Source organism: Podarcis cretensis (genome assembly GCF_951804945.1).
Source record: "Podarcis cretensis genome assembly, chromosome: 10".
Taxonomy (NCBI): Eukaryota; Metazoa; Chordata; class Lepidosauria; order Squamata; family Lacertidae; genus Podarcis; species Podarcis cretensis.
The window spans coordinates 9241752-9269326 of record NC_137179.1 but is presented as its reverse complement, the minus strand read 5'-3'; the positions used below and the strand labels follow the sequence as shown (position 1 = coordinate 9269326).

The 27575-nt window shown below is 47.7% G+C and overlaps 1 protein-coding gene across 8 annotated transcripts in view; it reads right to left on the bottom strand.

Moving 5' to 3' along the window:
* PFKFB3 (6-phosphofructo-2-kinase/fructose-2,6-biphosphatase 3) overlaps positions 1–27575 on the bottom strand; it is a 75230-nt gene that overhangs the window by 25287 nt on the left and 22368 nt on the right. For 5 of the 8 annotated variants that reach the window (XM_079992595.1, XM_079992596.1, XM_079992598.1 and 2 more), the window contains exons 2-5: positions 13398–13480; positions 10343–10623; positions 3323–3448; positions 39–135 (exon numbers count right to left, since the gene is read on the bottom strand). In XM_079992595.1, the coding sequence (XP_079848721.1) occupies positions 39–135; positions 3323–3448; positions 10343–10623; positions 13398–13405 (512 nt within the window). In that variant the 5' untranslated portion in view covers positions 13406–13480. The remainder of the gene's footprint in view (positions 1–38; positions 136–3322; positions 3449–10342; positions 10624–13397; positions 13481–27575) is intronic. The other 3 variants (XM_079992599.1, XM_079992600.1, XM_079992601.1) reach the window with 3 other exon arrangements.

Here is a 27575-nt window from a genome sequence, read left to right as displayed (position 1 = left end):
GAGTCGAGGAAACTTGGGAGCACAATAGCTCGACTTACTTGCGGACTTTCATAGCCTCCTCATTGTCAGGACGAAAGAAGTCGTAGGAGCTGTAATGCTTCACAGCCTCACGGCGATACTCCCCGACATTGAACACTGCAAGGAGAAAGGAGGAGAGTGAAGGCACCTGTATTTTTGTTAAGGGAGAAAGACATGGAAACCCATGAAATTCAACGAAGTTCTCTTCCAAAAACAAGCTGCATGGGACTTCCGGGTTAGCACCAACGTCTAATGGCGGATTCCCTCCGAGCTCCGGAGGGAATCGGCTCAGTAGGGATCGGGTTCTACCGTGCCGGCGACGCGGGGACCCTTAAAAACCACAGGTGCGAATGCCTGTGGACGTGGTGACTCAGCGGGCACCATTAACGCTCCCCCCGACCCATAAAGGAGCCTTTTTAAAGGCTGCGGAACGGGGGACGGGGGGTGGCGCGGTGCTGAGAGTCTTCTGCTTCCCCTGCTGAGGGAAGCCGCATGCCATGGACGGAGAGCGCTGACTTTTTCCTTTAAAAATTCGGACTAAAAGCAACAACCCGTAAGTAATACGGAAACCGGACTTTAAAAGAAAAAAAATTTAAAATTTGGCACGAACGGGGGAGGGATAAAAAGGAAGTCTGCCCCCCCATCTTGTAGATATTTTAAAGCAAAGATCGGAGAACTAAAGTCGAGAGAACCATCTTTTCCTTTCTTTGGAAGAAAAATTAATATTTTCGTGATTGGACTGTACAATTGAATTTGCTGGAGGATAAGAGCTAACTTAAATTAAAGTACAACCCCCCCCCCCGGGAACCGGGAGTGATCTGTGAGAGAGCCTGTTGAAAAGATACGGACTTTGACAGCTGTCAAACTAGCTGTCAAAGTTGGGAATAAAAGGAAACGTTGTTTTTGGTGACTCTGCTGGCTAGATCCTTTTTAAAATTGGATACAATTTATCAGGAGTAAAGGAAAATAAGTTACATTTGGACTTTTGGAAGTAAGTGGAAAGATACTAAGTAAACAGGGTCCCCCTAGAGGGGACTTTTGGGATACTGCAAGAAATGGCTCTCAGTGGGAAAATACTGGAAGAACTGAATAGGACTTTTTATCTCCTGGGAAAGCTTCATGATCAAAGTGGTATCTTAGCAACAACGACAACCGCATTGAACAATACTGTCAACAATTTTATGGGAACAGGAACTGAATTGATACAAGTTTTTGTTTCCGAACCAGAAGTTTTGGAAGGCGAAACAGAGGCTGCTACAGCTGAGGAAACGAACTTTGAAAAATCCCAAGAGCCACATGAGGACTTGTTGGAAATTGAAGGAGAAGCCACAAAGTTGCAGAAGATCAAGGCTGACCAGAGGCCTGGCAGGATAAATTTATCGAAGATGGAAATTGGAGCTTTAGGGCCATATAGATCTAAAAGATTTAAGAAACAGAATTTGAGCTCCACTCCCAAATACAGAGGCCTGCTGGCAAGAAAAAAGAATACTATGGTGATAAGGCTTCCTCGAGAGTTGGTGCTGAAAATAAAGGACTGTCAAGAAGACCGGCAGAGAGAGACTAAGAGAGAGCTAAATGCCTCAGGCGTTTGGGACACAGGCTAGAATAGCTGTACTGACATTGGTTTTATAGACCACAACCGGTAAAGGGAGGGGGGATACTTGGGAATCCAAAGGGTGTTTAAATATAATTTGTTCAGATCTTATACATATGTTTATTCTGTGTAACCTTTATGGAAGGTGGGAAAATCGCGGAAGGGAGATTTGGGTCGACTTTAGGAATAAGGTTTGAAATTAATTCAAAAGTGGTTTTTCTTTCCAGATTAAATAGATACAAGATTTTAAATAAGTATTTGCTGAATGGACAAAAATGAAGTTATAATACAGAAGGGGGAGGTGTGAGGAGGTCGGGGAAATAAGGTTTAAGAAAGAAAGGATTGAAATTATACTTGTTTGTTTGTTTGTGTATGTTTGTATGTGGGTTTGTGTTTATGTGTTTAAAACCTCAATAAATATTATATTTAAAAAAAAAAAAACAAGCTGCATGGGTCGGGCTATTGTAAACAGCCTGCTTGATTCGGTTCCCCTGAGGGGCTCATTTTTGTAAAAGCAGATGAAAGCGTGGCTCATTTTCCTCCAGACGAGTGAAAAGCATAGATACATGCTGGGTTGTGGGTTCAAATCCCACACTGGGCAAAATGATTCCTGCACTGCAGAGGGTTGGACTAGATGACTCTTCCAACTCCACAACTCTATGATTCCATGCTACTAACATATTTGTGGAGCCACAAGTGATTTCCAAGAGAGACTGTGATGGATTGCCTCTGTCTCTCTGGTTTCACTTTGGGAAAGACTTACACTGACACAGGTACCTCCAAAAATTATTTGAGCTACAGCCCCCTCCTTATAAATCTTGGAAACACACAATGAAAATCACTAGCAGATTGGTGGACATAACAGAGGTTTCCCAACACTCAAGCCTCTGGAACAGGTAAACAAACTCCCCAAATAGTTTGGTCAGTGGTCCAGTTCCAAGAACTGACTTTGGGGCAGATGCCACATGCATCAAAATGCAACTCAACGTCATGCACGAGAAATTATCAGAAGCTGTAAGAGCAAAAAAGAATAACCCTGCCGGATGAGACCAAAAGTTACTTAGTTCAGCTAGGCTAGCTAGCCGACCTAACCAGAAGAGTCTGTGACCAGAAGGAGCAGGAGTATCAGGAAGAATGGGATAAATTTAATGATTATTTAGTTAAATTTGTTAAGTTAAACTAACTGGAAATAGCTTGCAGATACTTAATGGGCTTAGGGTTTTATTTATGTTAAGTGATGAATTAATATGTTTAATTCTATAAGGTGAAGATCTAAGGATGTTAACGTTTAAGTTAAATTTCATAAAAATTGGGATTTGGAAAACCGTTAAAAGGACATGCAATGAAATTCAACCAAGGGGAAGCGAGGAAGTCACTTAACAAAGTTAATAACTGTAATTTTTAATAAGGCTATGATTTATGTTTGTTTCGTTTGTTTGTCTTGTGTGTGTGTTTGTTTGTTTGTTTATAATATTGTGAAAACCAATAATCTTTTGGAAAAAACAAAAGTTAATTAGTTCAGCATCCTACCTCCCCAGAACAGCCAATGAAATACTGTATCTAATGCACCATCGAATCTAATGCGCACCAAAAAAAGGTGCACATTACAGTTGAGTAAATACGGTACTTATTAGAAGCAGGACCTGTTGCTCCCAACACAGGCACCCAGGAGCTTCAACTATAAAGCCTCAAGCCAGCCCAGAATCTCACCTTTTGTCGGGACGCCGATCCAGTTGAGGTAGCGGGTCAGCTTCTTGGAAATGTAGGTTTTCCCACGAGCCGGGAGGCCAACCATGACGATCACAGTGGGGGAATTGGTAAGCTGAGGGCCACATGCTATGGGCGGGTGAAGAAGAAAAGGGAGAAAGAAAACAGCTGTTGAAAAGGGAGACGACTTGTCATATTAATACTACATTTTTTTATAAAGGCAGGCAACTGGGATCATAGAATTCTAGAGTTGGAAGGGTCCAAAGCATCTTGTCCAACCCTCTAGGAATATGCAGCTGTCCCACACAGGGATTGAACTTGCAACCTTGGCATTATCAGCGCCATGCTCTAACCAACTGAGCTATCCAGGCTGGCCAGCACACCTGGCCCAATGGAGATAGTGGTGCCTTGTAGCCAAGAGACGAAGCTGTAAGCTAGGATCTCTCCCCCGTTCCACCTCTGCCATGGAATTAAACTCAGCAGCTGACCATAGGCAAATCACCACCTCTCAGCCTCAGTCTCTCTTGCTGCGATATGGGGATAAAACAGACCTAATTCCCAGATTACCAAGAGAATGTGTGCAAAGCAACTTGGAACATGTGAAAAGCATTATGTGAATGTCCTGGTCGCATATCAGCCTTTTCTACTGGAGCCTCGAGACAAAACCTGCTAGACATCAAGGATCAAGGCGCTGAAAGCCTGCCGACTCATCCTTAGACTGGGACATGAGCCAGACAGAGACAGTCAAGAGGCAAGGACACTCAGGAAGAAAGCATGATACAGCCGCCCAAATCTCCTGCTGTTCTGAAACATACACACACGGGTTTGTTTGTGCAGGGGATGTCTAAGGGATTTTATTCGGAGCTCAGAATTCAGCAGCCTAGGAATTTCAAGTTTCTGCCCCTTGCAGGTTGCAAAAATAGAACAGGACTTGAGAATCGCATTACTCCCAGAACCTTAGAAGCCACTCAGAGAAAAAGCCTAAAATTCTACAGAAGTGTTCCTTCCTTTTGTCTAAGTTCCCCTGACATGCAAGGTGCAATTCACAGGTGTTGCCAACAACTCTCAAGGCAGCAAGCTGGCTGTCACTCAACAGAACGGAAACTCATTTCTTTGCAACCCAGATTTCCACTGCTACTCTCCCAGAACCTGGCACAAGAGGGCCTTGTAAATCTCTGGGTTTGGTCCTCCTACCTGCCACGTCCCTGTAGCAAAACAAGCGTAATAGTGCATTAGCAATGAGAGCATGATGGCAAAAGGATTCTTGCCAAGCCATCTCTGCAGGTCTGTGGAGGCAGGAGAAGAGTTCAGGGCAGAATGATGAGCAATTGGCACCCAGTCCGCCGTGATGGTGCCCGGGGGAGTTTCAAAGTGGAAAGCCATGCCAAATCCAATAAAAAGTTCCAGCCTTCCTTTCTGGCATTCCAAGAATCTCTGCCGAGAGGTTTCACACGGGAACAAGGTGGGTCATCCTCCCAACGGAGGACGCAAGCAGGTGATGGGCTGCATCAATAGAGTATAGCATATAGATCAAGGGAAGTAATAGTGCCACTGTATTCTGCTCTGGTCAGACCTCACCTGGAGTACTGTGTCCAGTTCTGGGCACCACAGTTCAGGAAGGACACTGACAAACTGGAACGTGTCCAGAGGAGGGCAACCAAAATGGTCCAAGGCCTGGAAACGATGCCTTATGAGGAACGGCTAAGGGAGCTGGGCATGTTTAGCCTGGAGAAGAGGAGGTTAAGGGGTGATATGATAGCCATGTTCAAATATATAAAAGGATGTCACATATAGGAGGGAGAAAGGTTGTTTTCTCCTGCTCCAGAGAAGCGGACACGGAGCAATGGATCCAAACTACAAGAAAGAAGATTCCACCTAAACATTAGGAAGAACTTCCTGACAGTAAGAGCTGTTCGACAGTGGAATTTGCTGCCAAGGAGGGTGGTGGAGTCTCCTTCTTTGGAGGTCTTTAAGCAGAGGCTTGACAACCATATGTCAGGAGTGCTCTGATGGTGTTTCCTGCTTGGCAGGGGGTTGGACTCAATGGCCCTTGTGGTCTCTTCCAACTCTATGATTCTATGATTCTATTCTATGATGTATGGAAGAGCCTCACAGCATGAAATGTAGGAGCACAAGGCGACTGCCTTATACAGAGTCAGACCTCTGGGCCATCTACCTCAGTATTGTCTACCAGTGTTTCTCAACCTGTGGGTCCCCAGATGTTGTTGGACTACAATTCCCATCATTCCTAGCCTGCATGACCAGTGGTCAGGGATGATGGGAGTTATAGTCCAACAACATCTGGGGACACACAGGTTGAGAACCTCTGGGACTGGCAGCAGCTCTCAGAGGCTTCAGCTAGCAGCCTCTTCCAAGTCCTACCTGGACATGTCAGAATTTGGTTACAGCAATATCGAGAAACTGAGAGCACAAGCTCGACATCACCAAGCGGAAAAGGCCAGGAAGAAAAAAATCTGGGCTGGGTTCATTATCAGCCACACTTACAGGACCTGTCCTCTTTGAATTTTTGATGCTTCAGGACAGCAGTGACCCAGAAGGACTTGAAGTCCTGCTATGCATTAAGAGTACACTGGTATCTCGGGTTAAGGACGTAATTCGTTCCAGAGGCCCGTTCTTAACCTGGAACTGTTCTTAACCTGAAGCACCACTTTAGCTAATGGGGCCTCCCGTTGCTGCCACGCCGCCATAGCACGATTTCTGTTCTCATCCTGAAGCAAAGTTCTTAACCTGAGGTACTATTTCTGGGTCAGCGGAGTCTGTAACTTGAAGCGTCTGTAACCTGAAGCATATGTAACCCGAGGTACCACTGTATTGGGGGGGGGGATTCAGCAAAGCCTGGTTCTCTTCATTATTGTAGGTACCACTTAACAGCCAGGAGTGGTGGAGCAGAGGCATATGACTACTTTTAAATTCCATCCTCATTCCAAGGCTCAGATGTAGGGATTTGGAGCCAAGCGCATCTGTCGTTAAAATATTACTGGAAAGCCACGCTCGAGTGCGTGCTTCGTCGAACACTTTTTTCTTATTTTGCTCCAGGCTTTGAATGCAGTTAAGTATTTTCTCAAAGCGCAGCAAGCCTCCAAGCTTATCCAGAATTTTTAAAAAGGCTTTCCAAAAAGCTACACACCAGCAATATATTTTTTTCTCCCACACATAACGGAGAAGGGGTTGCCGAAAAAGTGGGGTGCGGGGATGTGTGGGGTCTTGCATCAGAAAGCATTAATGCACGTATTTCAGAAGGAGGGATGTGAGGAAAGGTTAATGATGGGGCTCAGTCATTTGTGGCTGTTTCGGCTTTCAGAGAGGGCTACATGAGCACTTAAGCAACAAGAGGCTTTTTCGAAAAGAATCAACGTTACAGGACACAATGTGGTCCAGGAAGGATGTTGCATCATTTATCCTCAGAAGCATGATCTAACAGGGACATTTCAAACACTGCAAGTAACTCCAGACAGGCAACAGATCCAATAACTGGGAGACACAATCTCATATCCCAAGGAAAAATATATTAAGTGTTTGAAGTCTGGAGGGGGGGGTAGTATATACGAGGCTCCAGAACAAATATATACAACATTGCGATTCCATGCAGCAAACCAGCAGCAGTTCTGCATTCACTGCCTTCTAAACTAACGGTCTGAAAGAATCTGGTTTGGGACCGTAATAAATTTCATTTCATTTCAACAGTCTGAAAAGACCTGCAGGTGAAGGACCCCTGGACCGGTTTAAGTCCGGTCAAAGGCGATTGTTGGGTGTTGCGCTCATCTCACATCTACACCTGTACTCATACCTGGAGCGGCTGAAATTGTCAAGAAACTCTGGCAAGCACCCAGAAGCAATTGTATGGAATTGGGGAGTCAGGCGACTGCCAGCTACACTTCACACTGCAAAATTACACAAAAGAGACAGCACTATATATTCTGTACCAAGGGGCAGGGGCAACGGCACTTTGAAATTACAATGCAACGGTTGAGCTTAACATGTTTAAGCCGCTCTTTCTGTCCTCACATGCCACACCAATGCAATCTGGGAAAGAGAGAGCTCTCCCCAACGCCATTCTCCTCCCTTGCCGGCCTCACGTCATCTCTGCCCATTGAGCCAGCAGCGCCGCCAGATCCTACGTGGGAGACGTGCAATTTGACAGAAAATGAATGGATCGCCCCTAGGAAACCCAGCAAGGCATCACTCTGCAACAACAGCAGCAGCAGCAGCCAGCCCTGAAATTAGATCTCTCAAAGACCACACAGACACACCCACAAGGCATGCAGAGCGACTGAACTGCAGGATGCCTTGAAAGACTCCTCCCTCCTGGGTTTCACTCTATTTGCATCAGATAAGACCCCAAGCTGAATGCATCCCATTATTTCAAGCCTTCCTCCTCTTTTTTTTTGCAAAGAGGTACCCAGAAGAGTAAAATGAACCCAGAGCTTGCCAAGGAAGACTAGGGTTTTTCCTTTATGCTACAAGAGGTGTAACCAAAGGAATCTCTACCTGCACAATTACAAACATGAACAGAAAAGCTCTCAGAGAATAGGAATGGGGGTGATCCTCATTTTAAAGACAGGGTATGCTTTTTGCAAGGGCCCCAAAGATTGTGGGTAAGGAAGCGCCACCTGTTCTCTTCCCCCATAAGGCTAACCTTCTCGCTTCAAGGTGGGCACAAGGCCCAGCAGGCAGCAAAGCCAGTCACTAGGCAACAGGGATGCGAGATGAATGACTGATTCTGGGTTTCAAGGCCCCCACCTACAACTCATTGCTTCTAGGACAGTAATGCTTAAGGAACATCCCCGGTTCCTTGGGGGCTTTTAAAAGACAAAACATAATTAAAACCCGGAGGGGAAGATGTGGATTGAGAGGAAATGCCTGGATTAACTATGTGCATGAATTAATTCAGCTGCCAGGGAAAGAGGGGGGAATCAAGTGAAGATTGCAAAAGGAAATCCCTTTGCAAGAGGCTTGTCTTTGTGCCTAGCTGCTCTTAAGGGAGTTGCTGGACTACAACTCCCATCATCCCTGACCTGGTTGTGGGCTGATGAGATTCTGAAGTCCACATCATCAGGAAGGACAAAGGTTCCCCTTTCTGCAAAGGCACAGCAGATTGTGCCTTTGGGTGGCAGCCCCACTGAAACCCTGCTGTTAAGAAGTTGCCTGTTCCACAAGAACAGGAGAGGCTGCCTTATATGGAGCAAGGCCTTTGGTCCAGGCAGCACAGGATCACGGAGGTTTGCTCAGCCAAGTCTCCCAAGGTTGCAGGCAGGGGACACTTCCAGCCCTTATCTGGAGACGCCACGGACTGAACCTGCCTGGCTCCCGATGCAAATCAGATGCGCGGCTGAGCCAAGGACCTTTCCTTTAAGTCGGACAACTGGTCCACAAAGCTCAGCTTCCTGGGATCGTTGCCAATCAGGCCAGATCTATACAAACCACATGAAGGCCCCCCCACACACAGAATCCTGGGAAACGTAGTTTCACACCGAGAGAGCTACAATTCCCAGCACCTTATCAAACTACAGTTCCTAAGATTCTTTGTAGCGGCACTCTTAAGCGGCATGTGCTTAAAATGTGTGGGGTGAACCTGCCCCTTCCACTAGAGGCACGGGGTCCTTCTGCAAGCAAAACTGGGAGAATAGGAAAGGGGAGGAGGTAATGGGGGAGCTTCCTCGGAGGTGCAATGCAGCAAGGCACCCATCCCTCCTCCTCGTCCTCTCTTGCAGCCCGACCTTTTTCTCCCACCCACGTGGAGCCGGGGTCCTCTTCCCGCCGGCCCCAGCAACCCACTCATCCGTATGGGCAGCTATTTTCTCAGGGGCGCGACGACCCCGCCAGGGGATGGTTCCCACGCTGAGCGATGCGCAGGCGGCTGGGACACGCCTTTCACCGAGGAAAGCCGAGCACCAGCTCGGATCGCCACCGCTTTGCAGGCCAAAGGAAGCCTCCGATGCTCTCTCCGGGAAGCGGGAGACCTCGAGCCATGGGGGACCGACGCTTTCCTTGGAGAGCTGCTGGGAGTCCCCAAGGCACCACCCGGAACTGCATGGAGGAGCCACGGGGTGACTCAGCAGCGAGGCAGGCGCCTGCTCCGCACATCGCGCGCGGAGAGCCCCTTGGAGAGGAGCGCGCCCCTGCCGCCGCCATGCGAGTCGTGCAGAGGAAGCGGAGGCGTGGCGCACCGGCGCAAAGGAGAGCATTTCAGGTCATCCACATGGCCCTGCCGGCCCGGCTAGCCGGGAAGAGCGTCTTCCCTGTCTCGCCGGGCCTTCGCCATCAGCGACGCAGAAGCGCAGCCGGCTCTCTCCTTCCAGCCGGCAGCTTCTCCAAGGCTCGGTTTCAACCCTTTTCCCACGGGGGGTAAAGCGAGGCCCGGCTCCCTAGCCGCCGCTTCTCCGCCCGCGGCAGCCGAGCCCTTTCCGCCGGCCGTGCAGGCGCGGCTCGTTTCCGGGTACCGGCGAAGGAGAGGCGCGCAAGGTTGCCGGTGGCCGGCAAGCCGCACGGTGCCGGCTCCCCGCCCACGGCGCCGAAAACGAGCGCGCGGAGGGGTCCACGCGGGGCTGCAGAGCTCGAGACTCCCGTCCCACCAAAAAGAGAGGCGGGGGGAAAAAATACTTTTCAGTCTAAACAAAAGCAAACCATGAAAAAGCCAATTGCCCGGCGCACAATATGCGCACAGTGCGTTTTACGCACTGGATGCTACCCGATTTCTAAAAAATGCATTCTAGTTTAAATCAGATCCTGATTTTTACCAGACCCATCTTTCTCCTCTACAGATTTTAGGGGTCAATCGGGTCCTTTGCGTACCTCCCAAAAAAGTCCCACGCCCCCCAAATCACGTTCACTCTCCTCCACGAATACTCAAGGACGCCCCCTCTCCAAAACCGACGCCGAGGCGCCTCCAACCTTCAGCATCTCGCGCCTGGTTTAGCGGATGCGATGATACTCCGAATCCCTGCCGATTAATTGCACGACCCCCGCCGGTCGATTCCCACCCCCAGCCCCTATTGTACTCACATCTATGGGGCAGCGCCGGGTGATTGTCGGGCGGGAGCCAAATTTTCTGGATGCGGCTTTGCGTTAGCTCCATCGGCATTTTTAAAGCGAAGGTCTCGACGCGCCCCGGTTCCACCTTGGGTTGCGGATGCGGCGGCCGGAGGAAAGGTGAGACGTGGGTGGAGTAAACAAAACAAAGGGAAGAAGCCCTTTCTCTTTCCTTTTTATTATTATCTTTTGGGTCTGTCTCGCTTCCTTTTCCAGGAATCTGGGAACTCCTGTCGTCTCTTAAGGCGTCTAGGCTGTAACGCAATTTAATATGTATCTAAACCGACTTTCCAAAAATAAACTCCCCCTTCCCCCCTTCGATCCCCGGTCAATAATCGGAGTAAGCCCTTGCAAAGCACGAAAGCGAGGCTGTTAGTCCTTAAGTGCCCTTCTCTTTGGGATCAGATTAATAGATGCGCTCCGCATCGGATTCATTCAGCGCTACGAGTGACTCGCAGCTGCCCGCACGGCTATTTCTATAGGCCGGCCTGCCGGGAAAAAAACGAGCCTGGCGTCACGGCCCGCCTCCTCCTGCCGGGGCCAAGGGGGGCGGGAGAAGCTCTTTCGCTCCCTCTCGCGTCCTGAAGGAGGAAAGGAGGCGAGACGCGGCGCAAAGCAGCCCCCGGCTGCCCCCATCCGTCGGCCGGCTGAACTGAAGCCGGCGGAGCGCGCTCTGCAGAGACAAAGCGACACGAAAAACCTTTTCCAGGCGGGGGAAGAGGCAACAAAAGGTCCATTTGAAAAGGAAGATTAGTAAAGGGTTTCCCTACCTTGGGTCTCCAGCTACAATTACAGCTGCAATTCCCATCACCCCTGACCACTGGTCCTGCTAGCGAAGGATGATGGGAATTGCAGTCCAAGAACAGCTGGAGACCCAAGCTGGGGAAACACTGATTTGATACATATTCCCAGATGTTGGTGGACTACAGCTCCCATAAAGGTAAAGGTAAAGGGACCATTAGGTCCAGTCGTGACCGACTCTGGGGTTGCGGCGCTCACCTCGCTTTATTGGCTGAGGGAGCCGACGTACAGCCATGTGACCAGCATGACCAAGCCGCTTCTGGCAAACCAGAGCAGCGCACGGAAACAACGTTTACCTTCCCACCGGAGTGATACCTACTTATCTACTTGCACTTTGATGTGTTTTCAAACTGCTAGGTGGGCAGGAGCAGGGACCGAGCAACGGGAGCTCACCCCGTAACGGGGATTCGAACCGCCGACCTTCTGATTGGCAAGCCCTAGGCTCTGTGGTTTAACCCAGTGTTTCCCAACCTTGGGCCTCCAGCTGTTTTTGGACTACAACTCCCATCATCCCTAGCTAGCAAGACCAGTGGTCAGGGATGATGGGAATTGTACTTCAAAAGCAGCTGGAGGCCCAAGGTTGGGAAACACTGGGTTAACCCACAGCACCACCCGCGTCCCAGCCACAGCTCTCATATCCCCAGCCATATTCCCAGATTTCCAAACGTCTTGCTCTGCTTTCCTTTGGACCGCATCAGCAAGGCTGAGAGAGGGGTCTTGTGGTCAGGGCAGCCCAGAACCTCCAGACACACAGCTCAGGAATGCACCTTGAAGAAATCACTTTGGTGCTGCTAATGCAGCAGTTTGACTTCACCCCCAGTGGCACACTCCCTTGTCTCTTGAGACAGACTGGACGCCAACAATTCTCAGACCAGATCATTCTCAACCAGCTTAGCCAATGGGTATGGGGTGGTGTTTGTTGCTGTAGCACAAAAACTGGTCGGGGACCCAAGACTGAGCAACAATGTAATAAGATGCAGAGGATGTTGTGGAAGGAAAAAATTAAGCCTGTTTCGTCCCCTACTGGAGTTACTTGGACAAGACATTTGGGGCTTATTCCCAAGAAAACCTGCACAAAAAATTGCAGTGCTGGTATCCTCATGGCAGGATTTTGGGGCTGAAGTCCAGGGCCCCCACTCACAAAAGGATCCCCAAACCCACCAGGGCTTTTCTACTGCCTATTGAAATAAGGGAGTAAAGCACACTAGCATCTAAAGAGCGGCACCCATGAGGCCATTAAACCCAGAATTCAAAATTACTTAACTGCATCATTTGTGGACTGCACATTTATTAAACAAGCATTTAACGAACATGTATTTAATCCTCTCACTAAAATCAATGGGACTGTCCCTAGCAATCCAGTGAGTGCAATGGGCTTTACTGCTGACTAAATCCCCAGCCAGCATGGTCAAGGATGGATGAGGGGAGCTGTAGACTGGCAACATCTGGAGGGCAAGAGGTTTTCCCTGTCCCTGGGAAAAAAGTATTTCGATTGGATCATAAAGGGAAGGCTGTCAAATTATTTCCTTTTAATCATTCGACCAAATCCAATTATCACTTTCCACAGAGAGTTGCATGCATGGGAAGCTGCCTTATACAGAGCCAGACCATTGGCCCATCTAGATCAGTGCTGTCGACACTGACTGGCAGCTGCTCTCCAGGGTTTTCCAGAGGGGTCAGTGGTGTAGCGTGGGGGGTGCAGGGGGGCCGGCCGCACCGGGCGCAACATCTGGAGGTTAGGGTTAGGGGGCGCAAATCCACGGGTTAGGGGGCACAAATCCACGGGTTAGGGGGCGCAAATTACTTGCCTTGCCCCGGGTGCTGACAACCCACGCTACGCCACTGAGGGGGGTCTCTCCCCATCCTGCCTGGAGATGCCAGGAATTGGACTGGGGGACGATCCGTCTGCAAAGCAGGTGCTCTTACTATTGAAGAAGAAGAAGAGTTTGGATTTGATATCCCGCTTTATCACTACCCGAAGGAGTCTCAAAGCGGCTAACATTCTCCTTTCCCTTCCTCCCCCACAACAAACACTCTGTGAGGTGAGTGGGGCTGAGACTCTTCAGAGAAGTGTGACTGGCCCAAGGTTACCCAGCAGCTGCATGTGGAGGAGCGGGGAAGCGAACCCGGTTCACCAGATTACGAGTCTACCACTCTTAACCACTACACCACACTGGCTCTCTCTCTCACTGAGCGATGGAAATTTCCTTGTGCGGAATGAAATTACCGGTTCATCTTGCTCAGTACTGCCGTCACCCCTTGGCTTTCCAGTTAGCAGCCCACAAGCTTCATTCAGGTGACCTGCAGCACCTGTGGAGTTATGGTTGAAGAAATATTTTCATCTGTTTTTAACTGAACTTATTATTGCATCTTACTGTACTGCAGTTCTCGCTATAGCACAACAAAATACAAGACAGCCATACCTCGGAAGTCGGAAGGAATCCGTTCTGGAAGTCCGCTCGACTTCCAAAACGTTCAAAAACCAAGGCACGGCTTCCGATTGGCTGCAGGAAGCTCCTGCAGCCAATCGGAAGCCACGGAACCCACATCGGACATTCGGGTTCGAAAGAACGTTCGCAAACACTCGCTTATGGGTTTGCGGCGTTCGGGAGCCAAAACATTCAACTTGCAAGGCATTCCACTTCTGAGGTGCAACTGTACAGAAGAAATGGAGGAGGAGGAGGAGGAGGAGGAGGAGGAGGAGGAGGAGAAGGAGAAGGAGAAGGAGAAGGAGAAGGAGAAGGAGAAGAAGAAGAAGAAGAAGAAGAAGAAGAAGAAGCAGCGGCATTTGGATTTGATATCCTGCTTTATCACTACCCAAAGGAGTCTCAAAGCGGCTAACATTCTCCTTTCCCTTCCTCCCCCACAACAAACACTCTGTGAGGTGAGTAGGGCTGAGAGACTTCAGAGAAGTGTGACTGGCCCAAGGTCACCCAGCAGCTGCATGTGGAGGAGCGGGGAAGCGAACCCAGTTCACCAGATTACAAGTCCACCGCTCTTAACCACTACACCACGCTGGCTGAAAACGGCAACGAAAAAATACAATTAAAAAAATGGCCGTATCTAGCAAAAGTGTAGTTGCTACAAGACGCAGAAAAATCATTAATTGGTCCCAGAAGACCCTCAGCAATTTTCAAGTGGTCCATAGTGGGGAATGGTTTAGGAACCACTGGGTAGCCGGGACTCACAGCCTCTCTCCGGGGTTTCAGACATGGTACGTTCCCAGTCCAGTTATACCTTGAGATACTGGGATCAAATATGGGACTTCCTAAATGCAGAGCAGATATGCTCTACTGCTGATCTACAACCCTTCCTTACTATGCAAACTCTATACTAGCCATGCCTCTGACTGGGAACAAGGGGACTGGCTCTGAACTAGTTTTTCTTTTTTGCTTTCTGGTGCTCTGAAACGGGACATTGCTGGTAAATTGAAGAGGAAACACATTTTATCTCAAAAGGATTGGCAAGGCAATTTTTGGAGCAATGTTTAAAATGATGCTGCTGGATTCAGAAAAGAGAGTTGCACACGAGATGGGGAGAGGAGAGAACAGGGCCTTTGTATGGTACTAACTTGGGGGTTTTCTGCAAGAGAAATTATCAACAGGCATTTCCACAAATGCAAAACTAGCTGCTTGAAGGAATGCCATTCTGATTACCATTTAAAGGCACAGCACAGTCCTCAGGGCGCACCTATCATTACGGACTGCTGGAGACTTCGCATAGCGTGCCAGGGCTGGATTTGGGTTTCTGTTTTGGATGCAAGAGTTCTACACCCATCAATGTTGCTTCAAGCTGACAGCATTTCCATAGGAAGCTGCCTTGCACTCAGACCCATTGTTTTCCCAGCCTTGACAGGGTCTAGCTCTCCAGGGTTTGGGGCAAGGAATCCCTTTCCCAACCCTGCCTGGAGACCTGTTGAACCTAGGATCTTGTGCATGCAAAGCAGATGCTAGTGTGAGCTAGTGTGAGTGTAGTGGTTAAGAGCGGTGGACTCGTAATCTGGTGAACCAGGTTTGCTTCCCTGCTCCTCCACATGCAGCTGCTGGGTGACCTTGGGCTAGTCACACTTTTCTGAAGTCTCTCAGCCTCACTCACCTCATAGAGTGTTTATTGTGGGGGAGGAAGGGAAAGGAGATTGTTAGCCGCTTTGAGACTCCTTAAAAGGTAAAGGTAAAGGGACCCCTGACCATTAGGCCCAGTCGTGACCGACTCTGGGGTTGCAGCGCTCATCTCGCTATACTGGCCGAGGGAGCCGGCATACAGCTTCCAGGTCATGTGGCCAGCATGGCTAAGCCGCTTCTGGCAAACCAGATCAGCGCACGGAAACGCTGTTTACCTTCCCACCGGAGTGGTACCTATTTATCTACTTGCACTTTAACATGCTTTCAAACTGCTAGGTTGGCAGGAGCAGGGACCGAGCAACGGGAGCTCACCCTGTTGTGGGGATTCAAACCACCGACCTTCTGATCGGCTAGCCCTAGGCTCTGTGGTTTAACCCACAGCACCAACCGTGTCCCATGAGACACCTTAGGCTAGTGATAAAGCGGAATATCAAATCCAAACTCTTCTTCTTCTCTACCAACTGAGCTACACGGCTCTCACTAAACAGGAACATAAGGAACTGCCTTATTTTGAGTTACATCACTGGTCCATCTAGCTTACTATTGGCTACACTGACTAGCAATGGGATTTCAGACATGGGTCTTTTCCGAGCTGTGCTTGAAGATGTTATAGCCTGGACTTGGGACCTCCTGCATGCGACCCAGTTGCTCTGCCACTGAGCTGTGATCCTTCTAGGGCACTTTTGGACATGGTTATAGAGGTTTGCGGATAAGAGGAACTTGTAGAGTAACACAAAAACCGACCTACCTAAAAGCAGCTGTTTGGATCTCACAGAATCCTAGAATTGCAAAGGGACACCAAGAACCAACTAGTCTAACCCCCAGCAATGCATGAATCTCAACTAAAGCATCCATGAAAGATGGCCACCCAACCTCTGCTTAAAAACCTCCAAGGAAGGAGGTTCTCGCCCGGTACTTGATACTCCTTTATGACTAAGGTCCTCTTGAGACAGGCCAATAACATTCCGCCACCCAAGTCCATTGCATTATGCAAGTGGGGGCAATCCTGCAGGGGTCTCCTGCAGGGTTCCGGGCGTATGACGGAGCAGAGTGGGGCAGCCTGGGTCAGAGCTCCTGGAATACAGGGCATCAGCATATGGCCTTAAATTTTGTTCATCGTGCCCCGACGGACTGATTTCATATGTTAACACTGCCGTCAGTGTTGCCTGGCCCTTTTGCAAAATGCAAGAGGACAGGACTCTGCCCCGAGGAGATTACATTCTAAAACGTGCTACAAAGATTTTCTGGGGGGAAATGGAGGCAGCGGAAAATAGCAAGAGCAAGGATCATCACCTGGCAGCCTTGGACAGCGGCTGCGACCCTGGCACCGTTTGAGAGCCCACCACTGAACACCCCCCAAAAAAACTTTAATTTTTTTCCCCCCCAGCCATCACTCTGAACAGCACCAGGCAGCTGAAACCACCTGCCACTCTAATTTTCCACCTCTCCCCCAACATAATATCAGAATGGGGGTGTGAAGACCCGGGTGGATGTGTTTTCCCTTTTAATTCTCTCCCCCACCCTTTCATATTCTTCCGACACCGAATATTCTATAGCCCCCCCACGCTTGCATCCACCTGCATCTGCGCACACATGGCTCAATCTGTAAACACTCCGCAGCTCAAGTGAAATTTGCCTAGCGATGAAACGCAGCTTCCTTAAGTTAGGGAGAGGCCGGCCACAGAGAAAGCAAAAGGGGGTCAGCTGACTCACTCTGTGGCTGTGGCACGTTCCTCACGTCCCACATGGTTCCTCTGGGGAAGGAGACAGACCAGCGTGGCCTGTCACTCATCCCTGGATGCAGGTGGTGCTGCAAATCCAGGAGCGTCCTGCAGGGACCACTCGGTCCTCAACTCCATTCTTGGTCCCAGCCACCAGCCCAGCATGTGCCTCTCTCGTGCTCAGAGAAGTGCCCTTCTCATCTTCTTGCCTCCAGGGGACTGGCTGGCACTCAGGAGCAGCAGGCGGGAGGGCCCTGGCAAGGTTGTCCAGAGCGCTGATATTACCCACAATGCAGCTCAGGATACTGAGCTATATTCGAGAGCAAGCCTTTTTAAGTAGACGTGGTTTTTTTAAAATCACACTCAGCATGTGGTTTTGAACTATTTTGAACTATTTTTAGCTATGGATTATAGATAGATAGATAGATAGATAGATAGATAGATAGATAGATAGATAGATAGATAGATATAGATGATAGATGGATGGATGGATGGATGGATGGATGGATGGATGGATAGATAGATAGATAGATAGATAGATAGATAGATAGATAGATAGATGATAGATGGATAGATAGATAGATAGATAGATAGATAGATAGATAGATAGATAGATATAGATGATAGATGGATGGATGGATGGATGGATGGATGGATGGATGGATAGATAGATAGATAGATAGATAGATAGATAGAGATAGATGATAGATGATAGATGATAGATAGATAGATAGATAGATAGATATAGATATAGTTATAGTTATAGATATAGATATAGATATAGATATAGATATAGATAGATGATAGATGGATAGATAGATAGATAGATAGATAGATAGATAGATATAGATAGATGATAGATGGATGGATAGATGGATAGATAGATAGATAGATAGATAGATAGATAGATAGATAGATAGATAGATAGATAGATATAGATGATAGATGGATGGATGGATGGATGGATGGATGGATAGATAGATATAGATAGATGATAGATAGATAAATATAGATAGATGATAGATGGATGGACAGATAGATAGATAGATGATAGATGGATGGATAGATAGATAGATAGATAGATAGATGATAGATGGATGGATAGATAGATAGATGATATAGATAGATGATAGATGATAGATGGATAGATAGATAGATAGATAGATAGATAGATAGATATAGATGATAGATGGATGGATAGATAGATAGATAGATAGATAGATAGATAGATAGATAGATAGATGATAGATAGATATGATCCATACATAAAAAACAGTTTTGAATTGTTTTAAATTGTTTTATATACAGTGGTACCTGTGGTACTTAATTCGTTCCGGAGGTCCGTTCTTAACCTGAAACTGTTCTTAACCTGAAGCACCACTTTAGCTAATGGGGCCTCCCACTGCCGCCGCACGATTTCTGTTCTCATCCTGAAGCAAAGTTCTTAACCCGAGGTACTATTTCTGGGTTAGCGGAGTCTGTAACCTGAAGCGTCTGTAACTCGAGGTACCACTGTATGTGTACAGTCATACCTGGGGTTGAAGTAGCTTCGGGTTGAGTGTTTTTAGGTTGTGCTCCGTGGCGACCCGGAAGTAACGAAATCGTTTACTTCCGGGTTTCACTTCTTGTGCATGCACAGACGCTCAAAATGATGTCATGTGCATGCGCGGAAGCGGCGAATTGCGCACGCGCAGAAACGGGTTGCGTTCTACTCTGGATGCGAACGAGGCTCCGGAACGGATCCCATTTGCATCTAGAGGTACCACTGTATATGTGTGTGTGTGTGTGTGTGTGTGTGTACATTTAACTGCCTCTCTTGCCCTTCTTCCACACTCATATTTTTTCCCCATTGATCTTATGTTCATTTCTTGTTAAATGTCCCCAGTTATTGCTACCCAACCAGCCACTAAAAAGCTGAAACTAATAGTACACAGAATGCACACATTACTTCCAGACAATCGGTTTACTGAGGTCAGACTTTGCGTCCATCAAGAGGAATCCTACAATTTTCAATGTGCCTTCTCATCGCTTTCCTTATTGCAAAAAACTTCAAACTTTTTGGGGAAGTGTCTTTGTTGCACAAGACTCCCAATCAGCTTTAATTATGCAACCTGGATTTGAACTCGGAGCAAAACAGCAACAGTCCGGAAGTGCCCCTGCTTACACGGAATGCATATATGCAGATTTACACCCGGAATTTCCTGGACATAGCCAGGATGCAGCCATCGGAAACAGTATCTGGGTGAAAATCTTCAGGGAAACAGTGTCTGGGCAAAAAAAAAGAGCTCAACAACTTTTGTGTCCTGACATTCGCTTTCTGAAATACAGCAACACACAAAGGTCCTAGAATGCAAATCTGTCGTCTTGCAAGGCAGGGATAAGTCATGCCTGTGAATCAAGCATCGAAGTTACAAAATGATGACAAACGCAGTTCAAATGAAGCACAAGTTGCTCAATAGCTGAATAAGAGAAAGGGGGTTTTGTGTGTGTTTGTGTGTGGTGATGCTCCCTTGCCTGGATAGTTTGAGCTATAGCTGGCTCTGCAACTTAACCACTAAAAAACAATGCTATCTAATATACATTATCAAAGCAGTCTTGGGAGAGCCCATTCAGCTCTTTTGCCACCCTAAGAGTGTCTGTATTCCAGATATCATGAGTTGCTGGTGATGAACCACTCTTCCCCCTCTGTTTTTATTCTCTTTTGCATTCTCAGGCAGGGAGAAAAACAACATGAGCAGGCTATTTAAAACAACTTTTGGACTGGATTCAGATTACAAATCACAGATTTGTTTTGTATTGTATAAGCCAGGGTACACAAAGAGTGCAGAGTGATGTCTGCACTTTTCACAACAACCCCGAAAGGTAGGCTTGGCTAAGAGACTACAGGCCGCAGGCTGCGTACATTTGAATCAGTATCACCTTTGAGACAAAGTAGTGCTCCATCCAACATAGGTTTTCCTCTTCCGGCTCCTAGTAGCTGTTACAAAATAAGACCTTGTAAGCCCAGTTCAAGTAGTAAATTGAGAACAGAGGAATCAAGCAAACTATTAATATCATCCTTGGCACAGATAATTTCTGGTAGGATTAATGGCTTGTTAAAGGCTGGGATAACGACCCATTTGGTGCCCATTAGCAGAGTTGATCTTCTCATTAATTCCCAGGAAATGCGCCGCAATCAAGGTAGCCAGGGCTTAATTTTTTTCCTTTCTTAATCCGATGGCCAAATAACCACAAATGACCCTTTGCTATTTTGACACTGTCCTGTTCTTTGCCTTCCGCTGCTGAAATCAGCTGCTTTAGCTACTAGAAAATGAGCGCCAGAACTGCACAGCAGTTAGGAGCTAATAGCGATTAGGGGTAGATTACTCTCTCTGGGGTTTTCAGTGGTTGCGTGTTGGTGGGGTCAGGGCAAGGAGGAGTTAACTACAGGGGTCAGCATCCTTTTTCAGCATTGGGCCAGTCCACCGTCTCTCAGACCTTGTGGAGGGCTGGACTATATTTTGGAAAAAAATATGAACGAATTCCTACACCCCACAAATAACCCAGAGATGCATTTTAAATAAAAGGACACGTTCTACTTATGTAAAAACACCAGGCAGGCCCCACAAATAATCCAGAGATGCATTTTAAATAAAAGGACACATTCTACTCATGTAAAAATGTGCCAATTCCCGGACCGTCCATGGGCCAAATTGTGAAGGTGAATGGGCCGCATCCGGCCCCCGGGCCTTAGGTTGCCTACCCCTGAGTTAACAGCTCCTTAAAGGTAAAGGGACCCCTGACCGTTAGGTCCAGTCGTGACTCTGGGGTTGCGACGCTCATCTCGCTTTATTGGCCGAGGGAGCCGGCGTACAGCTTCCGGGTCATGTGGCCAGCAGGACTAAGCCACTTCTGGCGAACCAGAGCAGCGCACGGAAACGCCGTTTACCTTCCCGCCGGAGTGGTACCTATTTATCTACTTGCACTTTGGCATGCTTTCGAACTGCTAGGTTGGCAGGAGCAGGGACCGAGCAACGGGATCTCACCCCATCGCGGGGATTCGAACCGCCGACCTTCTGATCAGCAAGCCCTAGGCTCTGTGGTTTAACCCACAGCACCACCTGTGTCCCTTAGTGCTCCTTAGTGCAGTTCCAAATCTGACTGGAACTCCAAGTGGCTGATATTTGCAGGAGGAGGAGGAGGAAGAGGAGGAGGAGGAGGAGGAGGAAGCAACTGCAAGTGATGCATTTAATGCTGTATGCAACCTGCCCCTAAATCAGCTGCACAGACAAAAAGCCAGCCATCAAACGGCTCTCAGCAAAGGGAAGCCCAACCACACAAGCCACCTGAATCCCTAAAACAGGGGTTGCAGACGGTCAGGACCTGGGGTGGGGTGGGGCAGACGTGGCCCTCCAGGCACCTCTCTCCGGCCCCCAATTCTGCATTAAAAGCACATTGCAGGAGGGAAAGGGGGAGCAAAACTCCCCACTCCCTGCCAGTCCTGCTTTTTGTGGGATTCTAGAGTCGGATGGTCCTTCCTCCTCACATGCGGGAATTACGGCTTAAGGTAAAAAAGTTAGTTTCTCCCACTGGGGTTCTGAAACCTGATAGAAAAGCAGTTTTGAAAAGAAGGGAGTGGGTGGGCAGGAACTGGGTCCAGCTCTTTCATAATAAAATAATAATAATAATAATAATTTATTTATTTATTTATTTATTTATTTATTTATTTATTTATTTATATCCTGCCACCCCCAGCCGAAGCTGGGCTCAGAGTGGCTAACAATCCACCTGTGCTGTGTTGTAAAAGGCCAGCATTTTAGAGACGTGGCAGGGCTCATGTCCCATTGCTCCTCCAATGCTTTTCGCAGCAGAGGGTCATGAGCTGTTTGGTTTGCACGTTTCCTCCTTGGGGAAGTCCCCCCCTGCAGCAGCAGCTGTCCCAAAGATTACTCACTCGCTGCAGACAGACTCTACTGCTAGTACTACGTGTCACATAAGGTAAAGGCTGCTTCATGGGAAGAGAAGCCGTTTCATTTTTGTGCCCGCGACGCTGCAGGGAAAAGGACCATGGAGAAAAGCACTGTTTCTATGGGAAGTTCCACAAGGACAGAGAGTCACCATCACAAGGGAAAAGCAGCCCAGTGAAAACTACGTCTTGGTATGGGATCAGGTGCTCTCTTCCCAACGCTGCCCTGTTCTGTCTTGTGTCACGCAGCTCTCCGTCCCATATATGCCCACACAGATGCATAGAACTGCAGCGTTGGAAGGGACCCCGAGGATCATCTAGTCCAAACCCTTGCAATGCAGGAATCTTTTGCCCAACGTGGGGCTCGAACCCACAGCCCTGAGATTAAGAGTCTCGTGCTGTACCGACTGAGCTATCCCGGACTTGCGTGCTTTGATCCGCAGAAGCGGCCCTCTTACAATGCCAGGTAATATTCATTCTGCCCTTGCAAAGAATCCAGTGTCGACACTTTGGAACTCCCTGCCCATTGAAAATCGGCCCGCACATTTGATGAACTTGTTTTCAGTGCCTGCCAAAAACCTTTCTGTTTAAGCAAGCCTAACCAGACAGCTAATATTTGACATGTGTTTTAATATATAATTTTATTTTAGATCGTACCATTTTAAAAGTGTCGGCTTTGTTGTGAAAAGAAAAATGCTAACTTTTATTTAACATCTAATTTTAATGTACATTTTAACCACTATGAGGTTTGGATGAATAAGCGGTATATAAACCCTGCCAGATGAAATGAATTGGGAGCCCAGTTGTAACTGGTACAAAGCCCGCAAACCTATCTTTCCAGGTCCCAGCAGCAGGGCTGTAGTAGCTTAACAGTGGGTTGTTTGTTTGTTTTTTTTCCATCCAGAAAAAGTCCCATTTTCAATCTAATAAGAGGGTGGCAATCTGACCTAAGATGGGTCACGCTGGAGTCACCACCAATTTCTCTTCTTGTCGTTCCCCCCCCCTCAAAAAAAAATGAGAGGAGAAAAGCAAAGAATGCGAAAATGGAAAAAGAAATTTAAAAATAAAATTTAAAAATAGTCATCTTATGAATCTTGCATTAAAGTTGGGCTGGGCCGGAAAATATTGACAAGTCCTGGTCTATAAAACCTGCCTTTCTCTTGACCTGGGAGATGAGGGTTCAGTTCCTCCATTCGCTGGGTGACCTTGGGCCAGTCACTGTCTCAGTCTACCTCACAAGGCTGTTGTTGAGGATGAAACAGAGGGCAGGATAACTATGTACGTCACCCTTGAACTCCTTGCAGGAAAGGTGGGATATAAATGTTTAAATTTATAAATTTAGTCTTCCCAGTCTAAATTTAGCCTGCCCTTAGAGGAGCGCCTGTCCCTTTGCCGAACTCTCAAACTGTTTTGCAGCTCAATGTTGCCTCTTCTTCTTTAGAAAAGAATAACACTTGTGTGGAAAACTCCCTGGAGATTTCGCTGGCTAGGCAGACAGCTTTGGATAGCAATGAATGGGGGGGGGGGGGGGGATTTGAGCTTAGCCGGAAGTTTTCTTTGGGAAGGAATTGAGATATCCTTTGTTTGGGATATGAGCACAACAACTTAAGCTCCCAACTCGCATTCAGAGTCTATTGCCACCAACAGGCGAGCTAGAATAAACACCCGTCATGGGTGGCAATTAATCCCAAACAGCCTGATAGCAGTCACGAAATTAAAAGACGCCTGCTTCTTGGGAGAAAAGCGATGGCAAACCTAGACAGCATCTTAAAAAGCAGAGATATCACCTTGCCAACAAAGGTCCGTATAGTTAAAGCTATGGTTTTCCCAGTAGTGATGTATGGAAGTGAGAGCTGGACCATAAAGAAGGCTGATCGCCAAAGAATTGGTGCTTTTGAATTCTGGTGCTGGAGGAGACTCTTGAGAGTCCCATGGACTGCAAGAAGATCACACCGATCCATTCTGAAGGAAATCAGCCCTGAGTGCTCACTGGAAGGACAGATCCTGAAGCTGAGGATCCAAATGTTTGGCCCCCTCATGAGAAGAGAAGACTCCCTGGAAAAGACCCTGATGTTGGGAAAGATGGAGGGCACAAGGAGAAGGGGAGGACAGAGGACGAGATGGTTGGACAGTGTTCTCGAGGCTACCAGCATGAGTTTGACCAAACTGCGGGAGGCAGTGGAAGACAGGAGTGCCTGGCGTGCTCTGGTCCATGGAGTCACGAAGAGTCGGACACGACTAAACGACTAAACAACAACAACAACAAAGCCTGATCTTCTGCACATTTATCGGTTCCTTCTTTCAAAGCCATCCAAGTTGCCTCCATCACTGCATCTCAGGAAGCAGTAATAGAAAGGTATTAAGGGCACCTCTCGAGGATGGCAAAGTGCTTCTGCAGAGTAAGGGGAGATTAGATAGCTTCCAGGGGCCTTTTCTCAGCAGCACAATTATTTGGGGAAGAAAAGAGGAGAAAAGCCCATTTGCAGAAGCAGCAACAAAGGACTCACTGTGTCAATTGTTTGGCAGCAGAATTTGGGAAAGCAACACACGACCATCTCCATAGCAAAGGTTGCTGGGCCGACAGATTTAGGAAAGTAGCTTTCAGAATCTGAAAACAGACTGCCAATTGGATCTCAAACATTGCACAGGGGGGAAATCTTTTTTATTATTGTTGTGCATGCGTTTTTAAGCCGGTAGCATGAAAACAGGGTGGGTTTCAAGGGATTTTTATTGCTCCCTGACCCTGCTGCATAAATGCTGCTTGTTAATGGGGAAAGGGCAGATATTTCACTAAGGTGGCCCAGGCTGTTCCTGGAGAAAGCCAAATTTTGGTGGGGGGTCACCTATTTGAAGAAATCTCAGTTGAATTGATTGAGTTTCTACTCAACTAAATTTGCACATGAATGAAAACAGTGCAGTGAATCCAGGGAAGGCTGTTTGCAAAATGGGAATTTCCCACTCCTTACTGCCCCCTCTTTGCAAATCTTCCCTCCACTCCCCTGAGGGTATTTATTCTCAGCAGCGTCTTAATGCAAAAACTATTATTTTTGCAACACCTTAAAGGCTAACAAATTGCATCAGCTTCCCTCTGAGCCCTTCATCAGAGGCATTAGGCAAAATCTTAGCAGAAATCAAGGAGAAAAGGGGAAGGTCGGGAGATGAAGAACAATGAGATGTAATAAAACTACAGTCAGGGATGATTAGAGTGCAAATGCATGTTGAACAGACACACATTTTAACCTTTTGTAGTAGCAGATTGGTGATAATGCAGTTATCTCAGCAACCCCGAGTAAATTAACACCTGTGAAGTGACAATTGACCATCTGCAAGACACAGACATGGAGGGATAACATTAACATCCTGGCCCTGATAAGATCATCAACACCTGGCATTCATTAAGCCTGCTGCCTGACATACATGGGAATCTAAACTACTGAGGAAGTAAACATTCCTGCTGTAAAAAGTCCTGGAGTTTCAGCAAGGGAGACCTGGGCCAGTCATGCACCACAGGGTTACCTTGTCTTAGGTGAGGTTTCTCCCTGTACTTAAACCCAGGTCACAGTCTCAGCCCTGTTGCGGCGTCAAATAAGGCAAGAAGCAATAAAGAAGAATAACAGGAGCATTGCTGGGTCAGGCCAAAGGCCCATCTTTTTCATCATCCCATGGGTGGAATGAAATATTTCACATAACACCGGTCCTGAAAGAACTTCATTGGCTCCCAGTACGTTCCCGAGCACAATTCAAAGTGTTGGCGCTGACCTTTAAAGCCCTGGACTCGGCCCAGTATACCTGAAGGAGCGTCTCCACCTCCCATCGTTCAGCCTGGACATGGAGGTCCAGCTCCAAGGGCCTTCTGACAATTCCCTCACTGTGAGAAGTGAGGTTACAGGGAACCAGGCAGAGGGCCTTCTTGGTGGTAGCGCCCACCCTGTGGAACACCCTCCTATCAGATGTGAAGGAAATAAACAACTATCTGACTTTCAGAAGACATCTGAAGGCAGCCCTTTTTAGGGAAGCTTTTAACGTTTGATAATCTATCGTGTTTTTAATATTCTGTTGGGAGCCGCCTAGAGTGACTGGGGAAACCCAGCCAGATGGGCGGGGTAATCATAATGATGATAACGATGATGATGATGATGATGATGATGATGGTTTGCATTCCTACTTGCTCCTGGACATTTGGCTTGGATATGATCCAAACAGGTATTTAAAAGCCACACGCATCCCTCACATTCAGAGGGATCCAGTTCTCATTTCTCAGAAAGACTAAAGGTAAACAAGTGCGGGTTTCGCTTATGGTAAGCCCAGGAGCACAGACCGTTTCGCTACTGTACAAGTCGGAAATCTGAGCCTACGGGGTCAGTGGATTAAGAAGATCTGGGTAGTGTTTGAATGATGTCACTGGGACATGTGTTAGTTTAATGGCTCATGCTGAATTTGTACCTAACACCATCGGCACGTCTCTGGCTCCTTGTAACGGCATCTCGCTTTCTTAGGAACTGAATCAGACGGTGTTTTCTGACTGTATCCTAAATGACTGGCCTGCAGAAAACATTTGCCTGGCAGGGAGCAAGAGAAATAGCAGTGGAAATAACAGCAGCTGAAAAAGCCAGTGACAGGTGGAGCAAGTCATTCTAGTTTTGCCCGTATCCTTTTCCTGCTGAGTTCTGCAAAGAGCGACGCTGAGAACACAGGCCAACCTCAGCCGGCCCTGATCCAGAGCCCACCCGCCTGCCTTCTCGCAGGGGGTGGCTCTGCCTATCATTGACTCACCTCCACCTCAATCTACTATTCATCTCCATACATTCCATCCTCAAAAGGCACCACTTCCTGATGCAGAATTTCTCCCCTTGTTAAACAGCTCCTACCACTCAGAGATTTCTCCTAATGTTTAGCTGGCCATTTGCTTTCCTGCAATTTCCACACAAATTTTCCTGGCAAGATGGGACCTGGACAGGCTGGACCAGATAAAACTCAAACAGCTGCATTCTGCACTAGCAGAAACTTCCCGAAGTGTTTCCAAGGGCAGCCCAACGTACAGCCTATTTTTGTTGTTGTTGAGTTGTTTAGTCGTGTCCGACTCTTCGTGACCCCATGGACCAGAGCACGCCAGGCACTCCTGTCTTCCACTGCCTCCCGCAGTTTGGTCAAACTCATGCTGGTAGCTTCGAGAACACGGTCCAACCATCTTGTCCTCTGTGGTCCCCTTCTCCTTGTGCCCTCCATCTTTCCCAACATCAGGGTCTTTTCCAGGGAGTCTTTTCTTCTCATGAGGTGGCCAAAGTATTGGAGCCTCAGCTTCAGGATCTGTCCTTCCAGTGAGCACTCAGGGCTGATTTCCTTCAGAATGGAGAGGTTTGATCTTTTTGCAGTCCGTGGGACTCTCAAGAGTCTCCTCCAGCACCCGAATTCAAAAGCATCAATTCTTCGGCGATCAGCCTTCTTTATGGTCCAGCTCTCACTTCCATACATCACTACTGGGAAAACCATAGCTATACATACCTTTAGCAGTTATCAAACTCAAAGATTTACAAAGAGCAGGTAACCATGGGCAAGCCATCGCCATTCAGAAGCGGTGGCTGCATCTGGTAAAAGCAGCCCACAAAGGGGTTTTTTTT